General features: G+C 40.9%; 2 protein-coding genes across 2 annotated transcripts; both read right to left on the reverse strand.

Moving 5' to 3' along the window:
* Positions 1–231: 231 nt before the first annotated feature.
* On the reverse strand, positions 232–735 carry LOC146929217 (uncharacterized). The gene is made up of 2 exons (XM_085707250.1): positions 605–735; positions 232–508 (listed from the first exon to the last, which is right to left on the reverse strand). Exons 1-2 carry the CDS (start codon positions 733–735, stop codon positions 232–234), a joined length of 408 nt encoding a protein of 135 aa, XP_085563376.1.
* A 3,385-nt stretch (positions 736–4,120) lies between these two features.
* Positions 4,121–5,428, reverse strand: LOC146929218 (uncharacterized). The gene has a single exon (XM_085707252.1). The coding sequence runs from the start codon at positions 5,426–5,428 to the stop codon at positions 4,121–4,123; it is 1,308 nt and encodes a 435-aa protein (XP_085563378.1).
* Between the last annotated feature and the right edge of the window lie 8,514 nt (positions 5,429–13,942).

Here is a 13,942-nt window from a genome sequence, read left to right on the forward strand (position 1 = left end):
ATATAAATTTTTGACAATAACATTTCATGCAATAGTAGAAGCTAGTAACTTTGGAAAAAAGGAGAGGGCGCCTCGTTAAAAACCCCTGCCCTTGCAGGGGAAAAGAGTGCTACCCTAACCCTCTGTTTATTTAATTTATGCAAAGGAATCATAAGTCATAGTGGTGGTCTTTAGGCCAGCCTTATTATTAAAAAAGATGACAAACTAAAAAAGAAAGGAAAAACGAAAAAATCAACTGTAATAATGGCGTAGATTAGCTATATTCCAAGTGCGGGGGATAGCTTCTCCGCTCAGTTCCTCCAACTTGTAAGCTCCATGGGAACATTTCTCTCGAACTCGATACGGGCCTTCCCAATTGGGGAACAATTTTCCTATCCTTGTAGGGGCTACCACCTGCTTTAACACGAGGTCGCCTTCTTTCATTTCTCTGTGCGCCACCTTTGAGTTGTAGCGGCGTGCTGCTCTTTGTTTGGCGGCGAATTCTCTTATGTGAGCTTGCGAGCGAGACCTGTCTCATTAGCTTTTCAAAGAGATAACCCATGAATTTATACGGTGGAGTTGTAAGAAGTAAAACTGTAAAAGGGAAATCTGTTTGCCTGCGAACAACAAGTTAGATGCATAGATATAAGATTCGATACCTTCTTTAGAAAAGGTATCTCTCCGCCAAGTGGGGGTATCAATTTCTACTGGGAGCATGGCGTCTGTGCCGTAAACCATCGTAAACGGCGTCTCCATTGTCGAAGAGTGTGGTGTGGTGTGGTAAGACCATAGTACCTGTGCTTATTTTGACCAGGGCGACGTTCATACGTGTGGCACATTGTATTGGAAGTGTGGAGAAATTGAATTGAAAATAGAAATTAAATTGACAATGTCCTTACCTCGTGGAGTTGTTCTGCCCAGAGACTCTTGGCGGCCTCCAACTTCTTCTTTATGCCGTTGAGGATGACCTTGTTGGCTGACTCGGCCTGCCCATTAGCCTGCGGGTGTATTACCGAGACGAACTTTGTCTGTATTCCCAGGTGTTTACAGAATTCTACTACGGATGAGCTCGCGAATTGGGTCCCATTATCAGATACTATGAATTTGGGTAGACCGAAACGGCAGATGATGTTCTTCCAGTAAATTTTTTTGACCCTCTCAGCTGTTATTTTGGCGACGGCTTCTGCTTCAATCCACTTAGTAAAGTAATCAACTCCTACTATGAGGAATTTCAGTTGTCCTGGGGCGAGAGGAAAGGGTCCTATGATGTCAACCGCCCATTTATGAAAAGGCCAGGGGGAGTATACTGAAGTAAGTTCTACTGCTGGGGCGTGCTTTTTATCAGAGAATCTTTGACATTTGTCACATTTTTTGACGAAGTCTGAGCTGTCTTGAAGCATAGTGGGCCAGTAATATCCTGCGCGGAGGAGCTTTGCAGCTAGAGCTCGCCCTCCTATGTGGCTGCCGCACACACCTTCATGAACTTCGAGAAGCACTAGGTGGGTCTCGTTCTCCGCTAAACAACGCAATAGAGGGCTTGTTCGACCGCGCTTGTAGAGTTTGCCTGAGATGATAGTGAACTTCGAAGCCCTCTTTCTGACTATCTGCTCTTCATCTTTGTTTTTGGGTGTAAAAGAGCCGGTTAGATACCTGAGTAGCGGCTCCATCCAGCCGCCGTTTTCTTCGACGATGTGGTGAACCGTTTCAACGTTGGTATTGGGCTCTGAGATTACCTCTTGGATGACGGTTCTGTTGTTACCCGGTAGTTTAGTGCTTGCGAGCTTCGCCAGTATATCTGCTCTGGAGTTCTGTTCTCGAGGCACGTAGATAGCTTCGAAGAAAATGAACCTTTTGGCTAGGGCTCGTACCTTCCCCAGATATTTGGTGAGTTGAGGGTCCTTCGTCTGGTACTCGCCCGTAATTTGGCTTGTTACGAGCTGAGAATCACTTTTGGCTCGTAAGTTTTCAGCCCCCATTTCCTGCGCCAATGTCATCCGGCGATTAGAGCCTCGTATTCTGCTTGGTTGTTGCTTGCTTTGAATTCAAACCTGAGGGATTGTTCTATGATAATATCTTCGGGACCTTCCAGGACAACGCCCGCGCCACTTCCCTTCAAGTTGGAGGAGCCGTCAACAGATAAAAGCCACACAAATGGAAACTCTTCTGGGGACGGGGAGGTGAGTTCTACCACGAAATCTGCTAAGACCTGGGACTTTATGCTTCCTCTTGGTACGAACTGGATGTCGTATTCTGATAGTTCTACGGACCAGGCGACCATCCTTCCTGCCAGGTCTGGTTTCCCAAGCACTTGCCTGATGGGATAGTTTGTTTTCACGACTATTCTGTGGCTTTGGAAATACGGACGCAGTTTCCTTGCTGTGACGACTACGGCCAGAGCCAGGCGCTCTAACTTCTGGTAGCGTAGCTCGGCGCCTTTGAACACTCTGCTGACGAAGTAGATCGGCCTTTCTCCTTCTTCTGAGTCTTCGACCAATACCGTACTCATAGCATTTGCGGAGATCGCCAAGTATAAAAAAAGGATGGAATCTGGGTTTGGTCGCTGAAGGATTGGCGGGCTAGATAAAAATTTTTTTACCTGTTGAAAGGCATCCTCACACTCTGGTGTCCATTCAAACTTTTCCTTCCTCCTAATTGAAGCGAAGAAGGCGAAAGCTTTGTCGCCGGCGCAGGATAAGAAGCGGGACAGGGCAGCCAGCCTTCCTGTCAACTGTTGGACTTCCTTTATGTTGGTCGGGCTTCTCATGTTGATGATTGCCTAACACTTATCTGGATTTGCTTCGATACCTCGCCTAGTTAAGAGAAAACCTAGGAATTTCCCGGCTTGTACTCCGAAAGAACACTTTGTTGGGTTTAATCGTATCCTGTACTTCCTTACTTGCCCTAAGATTTCTTCCAAATCTTCTGTGTGGCTTCCCCCTTCCTTTGTTTTTGCTACCAGATCGTCGATGTACACTTCCAGGTTACGTCCTATCTGGTGTGTGAAAGCGGTGTCCATAGACCTTTGGAAAGTGGCTCCAGCGTTTTTTAGACCGAAAGACATGACTTCATAGTGGTAGTTCCTTGTGTTGGTCATGAAGGCTGTTTTGGGGGCGTCTAAAGGGTCCATTCGTATTTGGTTGTAACCAGAGTAGGCGTCCATGAAGCTCAAGGTGTTGTATCCTGAGGCACTGTCAATCAGATGGTCAATGTTTGGGAGCGGGTAAGGATCTTTTGGGCATGCTGAATTTAGATCTGTATAATCCACGCACATCCTCCATTTTCCGTTTGCCTTCTTTACCAGAACGGTATTGGCCAGCCATGTTGGGTACTTTATTTCGCTGATGAAGCGGGCGTCTACTAATTTCCGCACTTCGTCGTCGACGGCTTTCCTTCTTTCCTCGCCCATCTTCCTCTTCCGCTGCACTACTGGTTTCACTCCAGGCTTGACTGACAAATGGTGACAGGCGATGTCAGGGTCCATTCCTGGCATTTCAGATGGATGCCAGGCAAAAAGATACAGGTTTCTTCGTAGTAGATCGACGAGGGCGATCTCTTCCTTCTGGTTTAGAGACGTGCCGATCTTAGTTGTCTGATGTGCTTCCGGACCAATGGATACTTCCTTCAAGTCTTCGATGGGCTCGAGGCGCTCTTGTTGAAAGTCCTCTCTAGGATCGAGGTCTATCATGTTGACCTCGTGAGTTTCTTCATTACTAGACTTCTTCCTTGTCTTCTGTAGTCTCAGGCTATTGTGGTAGCATTCTCTGGCGGTTTTCTGGTCGCCTCGAATGGTCCCGATCTTTCCATTATCCAGGGGATACTTCATGACCAAAAACTTTGTAGACAGGAAACCCCCCAAAAGGTTGACGGCGGGGCGACCAATGATAATGTTGTAGGAACTGGGCGAGTTCACGACGAGGTACCTTACTCGAATGGTTTTTGAATGAGAGCCGTTACCGAACGTTGTTTTGAGTGTGATGTAACCTCTCACGTGCACCTGTTCGCCTGTAAAACCTGCCAGGGTCCCCTTGAAAGGTTGTAGCAGTTCCGGGTCCAACCCCATTCGATCGAATGTATCGTAATATAGGATGTCCGCCGAACTTCCTGGGTCAATCAACACTCTCTTCACATCCCACTTGAATATTTACAAAGTAATGACCATGGGGTCGTCGTCGTGCGGTATGACGTCTTGGAAATCTTTGGCAGTGAAAGAGATGTCGGGTTCACGCCCAGAGTTTGGAGTCTCGTATTCTTGGCACAACATCACCTGCCTGACGTATTTCTTTCGTGACGAATTGGACTCCCCGCCACCAGAGAAGCCGCCCGAGATGGTGTTGAGCGTGTGTCTCTTTCCTTCGCTCCCTTCATCCTTCTTCTTTTCCATCTTGTGTTCGCTCTCGTCCTTCCTGTCCTGAGCGTATCCTCTTAATTTCCCATTCTGTATCAGTTTTTCTATTTCCTGTCGTAGGTGTATGCATGAGTCAGTGTCATGTCCCCGTATTCGGTGATACTTGCACCATTTGTTTTTGTCTTTTCCCATGATCTCGTATCGCGGTGGAGGCGGGTCTGGGATTAATTTGGCTTCATAGACTTCCCTCAAAATGCGCTCTGGTTTTGTGTTGAGGGGGGTGAATTCCTCCGGACGCGAGTAAGGCCTGTAATTAGGTCTTCGGTAAGGAGCGCGATCCCTACTAGATGATGGTTGATAAGGTCGCCGCTCCGAATTAGACGTTCGTTCCTTGGCGTCCCTCGCCCTCTTCTCAGCGTTGCTCTCTTCTCCCTTTATGTAACAATCTGCCCTGGCGATTATCTCCTCCATGGAATCGGCGGGTTTTTGAGCGAGGGATTCATTGAACTGTCCTGCCTTCAAACCGTTCTGGAAGGCGCCCACAAATACTTCTTGGTTGGGATTGATAACTTTTATGGTCGTGTCGTTGAATCTCGCTAGATAGTCTCGTAGGGACTCATTGTGTCCTTGGCGAACGTTGAAAAGGCTGGTTGCGGGTACTTTGCGATGGCGACTGGCAGAGAATTGTTGGATGAGTTTTCTTGTCATGTCTGGGTAGCTGGTGACAGAGAAACGGGGGAGGTTCATGTACCATCGTAAGGCGGCCTCAGAAAAAGTGCCTGCCAGTAGTTTGCACTTGAGGGAGTCTGGGGCTCCGACTACGGACATGCGAGTGTTAAAAGCTGTAACGTGCTCCATAGGGTCGCTCTTCCCGTCGAAGACGGAGAGATGGGGTGGTTTGAAGTTCTCTGGAACCGGCGCTCCCCAGATCTCGGCGGACAGAGGCTGCGGTTCTGGATCGTCCATCTCGCCGTGGTGCGATTCCTCTTTCTCCTCCAGTTGCTTCTGTTGTATGTTCTCCATCGAAGCCTGTAAGGCGTCGTTGCGATCTTGCAATTGAGCGAGTTGAGTTCGCATGGATTCTAACTCTTCGGCTGTTGCCATGATGAAAGGCTTTTCTCTAAATCGTACGTGAGGTGCGATTTAGGTTTGTAAAAAGGTTTGGGGTTTCCAAATCGTAAGGGGGTCTTACGATTCAGAGGTCTAGTTTTAGGTTTTCCAAATCACGATTTGCGATTTAGAAACGTGGTCAAGGCTAGTTTTACCTTTTCCCACAGACGGCGCCAACTGTACTTGCAGGAAAGTACGGTAAGGAATACTAGGATTCTAGGGTTTAGACTGATGATTTCATTCCTTGGGAATGCTCCCAAGAGTGGTATTTATAGCCTGCCGTGGGCTTGGGCTTTGTTTACTTGGTCTCCAAGTAACAGGGGTATTTATGTATTTATGTGAGTTTTTAGGCGGTTTCTAGAAGGCCAATGGGCCAACGCCCTTAGCAGAGCGCGCCAGGCCCGGGGGGTCCTTTTGGAGGGCGCCCATGCCTTTCTGGAGGCTCTACGCCCCTTAAGGAGGTTTTGGAGCCCTACTGGAGGTCTTCTAGGACCCTAGGAATATTATGACGGTCCTGGTTGTTCATGCTCTTTTTCCTTTGAAAACTTTAGGATGTAATGTGCATTCATTACTTGATGTTATAAAAAGTGTTATTGCAAACAAAATTATGAAGACAACTCTCCAATAGTCACTGCTGACCCTAGAGATGAACTAACAGTTTTCGAAAAACTGAAATTTTCGCCCCATATTCGCTATCAGCGAAATCATCTAAAGTAATTTCGCTACTAGCGAAAATTTCGCTATTGGCGAGTTTCTTCGTCTCAGTTCTCCAAAAATATATATATATATTTTTGTTCAAAATCTTATTTCTCAAGCAATCCAATGCACATTATCCATTCTTAACATCATTAAAACATTCATATCATATGCACGGCAAACATCAACATCATTCGATTCAATTCTCGGCACATCAGAAATTATTGCCTTAATCCTGATATCATAAAATATCCACATAAAATCTTAACTTAATCTGCTGCGAACGGTTTGACTTGTTTCTCTGTCGACTCGCTCAACGTTCCAACATTAGAGCCTTATCCGATCTGGCATTCAAATTTTTTAGCTTCACTCGCCAACCTTTAACCCTGAGAACTTCCAAATTTCATCAACATATGTCGACTTCTTTTTATCTTGCAACCTCGTACTTACATTCCAGAATATTTATTTCCTTTCCATAACACAGTCTTGCTCCAACAACGACTCTTACCGAATCTCCCGGTCACTTTTAGACATTTCCAAACGTTGTCGGATCAACCCATCTTGACATGACCTTGCATTCCAGGAGAAATCAAACTTAACCAGATTAGTTCACCGGCCACCATCTAGCGCGGTTAGACTCTTACCATTCTCACTCTGAGTTCTACCTTCTCAAGTCATCCTCATCACATACTTCGTTCCTCCTGGGTCCTATTCAGCTCTCAGGCATCCATCCTAATTGTCGAATGCTAAATTGAGTTGATCAGGCTCAACTAACAATGACAATTAAAACATTTACCGGAACCCAATGGTCCCACTACCTTAGTTGCAACTTAATGACCCAAGGCACGGTCTGAATCGACCTGCTCTGATACCAAATGTAACACCCATACTAGACGTATCTAGAAAGTCTAGCAAGTGCGTTAATTTAGTACTGGATACATTAAAAATTTACAACAAATAATACTTCGAATGAATACATTATACAACTAAATGTGTTCGTACATAAAAATACAACCCAACTTGTCCAAAACATAAAAGGTGCATCCTTGAACGTCCATATCATTCTCCAGCGGTACGAACGAACACTTGTTGATTCATCCATTCGGAAACTAGCTTTATGTCCGACCTGTTTATCTGAAACAAAATAAGGATTGGGATGAGACATAATGTCTCAGTGAGCTCCACCTAATCCTAGGCTATAGGCAACCTCAAGGGAAACCTACGGTCACCACGTGTCTACTTCACAACCTAACGGTTGATTATACGTGTGTGAGGACTTGCATGCTTAGACGGTGGTGCATACTAGGACCGTCATAATTCCATCTTACTTGTTATAGGTTTACTATCTTACGTGTCATGGCGGTCAAGGGATCCTAGGACCGCAACTCAAGGTACGTTAAACGCATCAAGACTTATCTTATCATATTCGTATTCATGACACAATCCTAAACCGGACGATTAGGGAACCTAAGATCGTCACGGACATAGCTTTCTCTACTTGATCTATACATAATTTGCTCTTGCCTAACAGCATCTCGTGCTCTAGTCTTGTTCTTAAATATAATCATACATGGGCTCTTCATGAGCATAAACATAATCGTGCATAGAAACGTACTCATAACATACATGTCGTACATAAGTTCATTTATTATGTTAGCGTTGAACAAACATTATTATCTTGGTTCATTTTACGGAAAGTCCCGGGTGGAGTAACCCCGAGTACAATCCCATACATGACCGATGTACGTACATCGGACTCCCTCGGTGTCGTGCGGGTCCCTTGCGGCTTAAACCGTTCCCCTTAGGTCGAGAACCTCCCGTATCCCCCTGGCGTGGATAACAAGAGACACGAACACCTACGTCTTGTTTACTCGGTGACATGCGGGTCCCTTACGGCTTGAATCGTTCTCATTATGAGAACCCCTTGTATCCCCCTGATGTGGATAACAAGAGACATGCCACCTACACTTATTAAGTCATAGTCTTGTCGTATACATAAGTTAAACATGTACATACTCGATTGTTTACCTCGGAACCTTAATCGAACCGATTAGTGGTAAACTCTTACTTGTTCATAACATGGTGGAGAGAAATAACTTATCAATCCACAACTTACATACTAGCCAAGTCATTCTAGATCATGTGCGAAGAGATAACTATCTTGTCCTCGACTTTATGCTTGCTATATCTATCTTAATCATGTTCGAAGAAAACATACTTCGCTCCTTATCACCATAGTGATTCTTGCTATCATTCTAGTTCTCGACTACTATGTCGAGGCTCTAGTTTTCCCTTTGCTTAAGGAATATCTTGCTACCCGCTCGTAAAGTCATTAGTTCACTCATATGCCATGCTACCTTACACAAAGAAAATACTTGCTTTACCTTCAAGAAAATCCTTTTTACAACTTATGCCTTGGAATCATGATTGAGGGATTATAGTTTAAAAAGAGTGCTTGGAAAGAACCGCTCGCGAAACGCCAGAACCACCCGGAAACGAACAAACAATGAGCTGGCCACTGTTTGCTCGCCATGGCGAGTGGTTATGTGTGGGAGGCGAGCACCTGCTCGCCATTGCGAGTAGGAGGCGAGTGGACACCCCCATTCGGCCTTCAAGCTCGCCTCGCGAGCCATTTGCTCGCCGTGGCGAGCTGTGACAGTCCAGAACTGTCAAAAATGATATTTTCCACTCAAAAACCTCAATTCCAATCATTCCAAGGCATATCATGGCACTAGAGATCATATACAACTTGTAAAACAGACATTGAGCAAGTATTCACATGTGTAAAGCTACATGACATGAAAGGGGCAACTTTTCTATGTGTAAACCCTAGAAAAATGCATAGTTATCTTACAAGAGAAAACACATAAACCATGGGTGGTAATCTAACTAAGGAACTCACCTTGCAAGTTATAAAAGCAATTCCAAGCCTCAAGCTCAAGCAAGCATCATTCTCCCTTCACAACCAACCCTAGTTTGCTTCCTTGTTTCCAAAGCTTTAAGTTAGCCAAGAACACAATCCACACTCTAGCTTATGCTCAATCTTCTACCAATTGCTTCCAATTTGCCATACATACCATAAACAACCCCAACCCCTAGCTCTTGGTTCATCAATCCAATCTTCCAATCAACTTTCTCTTTAGCTCTTAACCATGAGATCACCAAGATAATCACTTAACCCCCAAGCTTCCAAGCATCATTCTCTACCAACATCAACAACCCTAACTTCATAATCTATTCTTGAGGTAGAGAAGAAGAGAAAGACATCTCAATACACGCTTCTAATGATTTGGTATCTTGAAAGATCACAAGGTGAAGCCTTGCCATAGATGGAAGAAGTTGGAAAAGATAGAGAAAGAGAAAGAGAGAAGAAGGCGTGGGAGAAGAGAGAAGAGAGAGCAATTTTTCCATCTCAAACCCTAGAGAGAGAAAGGGAAAAGATTATGAAGATATTTGGCCCCAAAATCAATTAAATACTCCCTTGATGCGCAATTACCAAAATGCCCTTTGTCTTAAGCGGGTTAAAGACGACTCTGAGACTTAGCTCGTATTTGACTGTCATCACTTAATAATATTCGCCATAACTTACTTTCCTTTATATTAATCTTATAGCCCGATCGACGGTAATATTCTGACACTGACAGGCGGGATATTACAACATTACTAAATGGACTAACAAGATAAGGCAAGTTTGTATATTTGACCAAACAATTGAGTTGAAATGGTTAATGAACTCCACCAAAAAAAAACTTGAGTTTTACATTTAAAATTTTATGAATATGAAAGTTGGTTTTAATTGTAATGATCACAAACATATTTACAGAGGCTTTTAGAAAATGTCCATGAAGCAAGGCAACTCTTCAAAAAATCTTATAATAAAAAGTTGTGTTTGAAAAATCACAATGGTTTATAAAATTTCATTTTATCCAGGATATATTATTGATTTTCTAAAACTGTGATCGAAAGATCGCATCTTTTTGTCATCATTAGTTGCATGTTTTCAAAAATAATTTTTGTTTATAGCATATCAAATGTTGCATCATAACACATAACACACTATTTAAACCCTAGGCACAAACCCAAATCATCATCCTAATTCCCAATTCTCCTTTCAAACCCTCACTATACTTGTTCCTTCCTAACTCACCCATCATACATAAACCATGGCCTCATCAAAACCTAGCTATGATCATTGCTGAGAAAACGTTCCATCTTCAAAATTTCAAAAAAATCCGCCACATTATAGAAGAGCAAGGATGGGAAGAATATCTTAGTTCTCTAGAGGGACCCATCTATCCGCAACTTGTAAAAGAATTCTGGAAGAATGCATCTATCAAAAGAAAGAATTCTCATTCCTTTATCAAGTCTAAGGTTATTGGTGTTCCAGTCACCATTACTCCTAAATGTATTGCCAAAGTCATCAAATGCAGTGAAGAAGGCATCGATATCGAGAAGTACCTACATTGCAACGACCTTCGATCAAACTTATTAAGAAAACTATATGATTTCTCTGGAGGCCGAACAAAAACCAAAGATCTCAAACCTATTGTTCAACAACTGTTTCAAATTCAGGTATGTAACTTCATGCCAAGAGAAGTCACACACCCCACCCTAACAATCGACAGGCTTTTCCTATTTTTTTTATTAAGAAAAGACAAGATCAACCTACCCCTCACAGTCTTCAACCATATGAAGTCTTGTATCGAACAATCAAAACAAGGATATATAGATTTCATACCCTATGGAAGGGTCATAACCATGCTCATCACTCATGTAGAAGTCGTCAAGAAAACAAGATATAGACACCTTACCAAATATCTTGCACCTTCCTGGACTTCCCGTCTTAAATTAGATGAAGAGCAAATGGACATGTCATGGTCAAGAAAAACTCCATCTCCCTAAAAAGCTTACCACCCTAAAGTGTACTTGAGATTTACCCCTTCTCAAGTACAATGATGCAATCACGATTGGAGTTGTTTGAGAAGCAAGCTGAAATCACGAAAAATTATCGTGGGGGATGCTAATGTTCGATATGCTTGGCTTGGGTTTAGGGTTTTAGGGTTTTGGGTTTGGGGTTTTAGGGTTTAGGGTTTAGGGTTTAGGATTTTGGGGATGCTAATGTTCGATAATGCTTAGAAATTATCAAATCAAATCTTTGATTTGATTCATTCTTTTGCTTCAGAGTGTAGATACACGCATCTCTTTTCCTAGCTATCTATTTTAATGTTCGTCTTCTTACTCTCAGGGAGGTATACCATTTTTTTTTTTTTTTGTTTTAATTTTATCATCCATTGATTTAACTTGGGTTAATAGTGTTTTTCACCTCTGTAATATAGGTCATTTCCGATTTTCGTCCCTGTAAAATTTTTGGTTTGATTTGCATCCTTGTAAAACTTTTTTTTTTCCGGAAAACACCCCTCGCCCATCCAACTCAGCAATTTCGCTTACGTGGCGCTGATTTGGCATTTTCTCATTTTTTGTTTTTTTAATTGGCCACGTCAGATTTTATTTTAAAATATTTGAAAATAAATTTTAAAAAATAAAAAAATCATAAAAATATTCAGTTTTTTTCCAAAAAAATAAAAAAATGGCAAAATTATTTTTAAAAAATTCAGAAAAATAGTCATATTTTTTCCCGAAAAATTTAAAAATCGAAAAAAATTAGATTTTCTCCAAAAATTTAAAAATAATAAAAAAACTATTGGGATTTTTTTTTGAAATTTAAAAAATTTAAAAAAATCAGAAAATATAATCAGATTTTTTTAAAATTAAAAAGATTTTTAAAAATTCTGGAATTTAATTTTCAAAATACCAAAAAAGTAAATTTTCAAAATTTAAAAAAAAAGGTCAGATTTTTTTTAAAAAAATTAATTTTTAAAAATATGGATACAAATTTAGAGGTTTTTATAAAAGTCATGGAAATTCCATTTTCCCTAGAATTAAGCTCTTCCTTAGAGGAGGTAGAAATCATAAATCTTATTTGAACATCCATTTACATAACAACTTTTGAGACAGCTAAAATTTTACAAAAAAAAATGAGGTATTGACATAAAAACCAAAGTAATAGAAAGAGAAAGTAAAAAGATAATGTGAGTATGAAAGGGAAAGTTGTCACAAAAAATGTCAAAAAATTGTGATTCAAAAATTGGTCAAAATTTACTATACACCATACGAATGGTATTTTAGGTATATTCATATATAAAATAACACTACAAACTTTTCTTAAAAAGATAATAGGCGCTAATATTAAGCAACAGAGGGAGTATATTAGTATACGGAGCAAGATCTTCGCCATTTGTCAAAATAAATGGAGTAAGAGATATAAACACAACAATTAAATATTGAATGCTCATATTAAATGGTCCCACCATCATTAATTATTTTCAACCTTTTTCAATATTTTCTGTGTGTTTATCTTTCCAAACTGAGAGAATGGAGAGAATGTTAAAATCTAACTCTTAGTATACCAACTTTTTCTTAAGATCGGAAAAGACTATTTATTGTTATGGGAACTAAAAAGTCACACATTACACATTGGCAATCACTGCTGCTTCAGCGATCCAGTCTGCTTCAGCGTTCCCTCTTTAGTCTAACTTCTACTTCAGGTTTTGTTCCTTTGTTGTTGATGTTGTTGTAAAACTAAATATCATGATTTCTCATTTAAACCCTAACTCATTCTGAATTATCACTCACTGGTTTATTGATTGATTGTTGTTTTTAAGGTTTTGTGACAATGAAAATATGACCCATTTGTGTAAAAATATGTAACTTCTATGATTATGTGTTTTTGAAGCTCATATGCTGTGATTTTTTTTAGATTATGTTGCATGCATGCATGAATGTTACTATTTTTGGTGTTGAACAAGGACTATTTTTCTTACCTAAAATGGTATTGAACATGCTATCCAACAATCCATTGTTTATGTTGGAACTGCTTGAGTTTTGGGATAAATATAATGGTGGAACTTTAAGCCATTTGTATAAACTGGAGAACCATTTTTATTCTCACTATTGAAACCAACGGATGATGATGGTTTTGTGGATTTAGGCTAAAGTGCACTTTTCGCCCCCTAAGTTTCAAAATGTTGCGATTTTGGTCCCTGTTGAAAAAAAAAAAATTTCCTTTTTTTTTTTTAGGGAAATACACTCTTTTGGCCCTCTAACTTTATGAAAATATGCTCTTTTAACCCTTTATCTTTAGGGAAATAAGCTAGTTTAACCCTTTATATTTACAAAAAGTTGCAATTTTGACCCTGTTTTGGGACACGTGGCGTCTTCTGATTGGCTTTGCAAAATAGAGGGGCAAAATATTCATTTTTTTTAATAGGGGGTCAAAATCGCAACATTTTGAAACATAGGGGGCTAAAAGTGCAGTTTAGCCTATGATGGCTATAGTCACACAATTGCAAAACTTTAGAGATCCTATATCACAAATTGCAGCAATTAAGACCTTACACAAGTTCTTTAGTTTATTATATATGGGGTTTGCTAGGATACACCCACTAGTTTTTATTAAGGTGTGTTTTAGCAAAGATATAACTAAAAAGTTGTTAAATACACCTTAAGGTGAATGTTGCTAAAACACACCTTCTAAAAAATAAGTGGGTGTATGTTAGCAACTCCTATAGGCATTTGCTAGGATACACCCACTTATTTTTTAGAAGGTGTGTTTTAGCAAGTTATAACTAAAAAGTAGTTAAACACACCTTAAGGTGTAGCTTGCTAAAACACTCCCACATAAAAATTAGTGGGTGTGTTCTAGCAAATCCCATTATATATCCTTTACACTTACATGAAACATGGGAGGGTCAT

The sequence above is a fragment of the Medicago sativa genome, chromosome 4 (assembly GCF_051527215.1).
Source record: "Medicago sativa cultivar Bolivia chromosome 4, Bolivia_mono, whole genome shotgun sequence".
In the NCBI taxonomy this organism is placed as follows: Eukaryota; Viridiplantae; Streptophyta; class Magnoliopsida; order Fabales; family Fabaceae; genus Medicago; species Medicago sativa.

Bases quoted from the DNA above. Each gene is read 5' to 3' on its own strand.
- LOC146929217 (XM_085707250.1), bottom strand. From the start codon at position 735: ATGGAGACGCCGTTTACGATGGTTTACGGCACAGACGCCATGCTCCCA. The intron at 509-604 runs GTTCGCAGGCAA...CTAATGAGACAG, and splicing joins ATCTATGCATCTAACTTGTT to GTCTCGCTCGCAAGCTCACA.
- LOC146929218 (XM_085707252.1), bottom strand. From the start codon at position 5,428: ATGGCAACAGCCGAAGAGTTAGAATCCATGCGAACTCAACTCGCTCAA.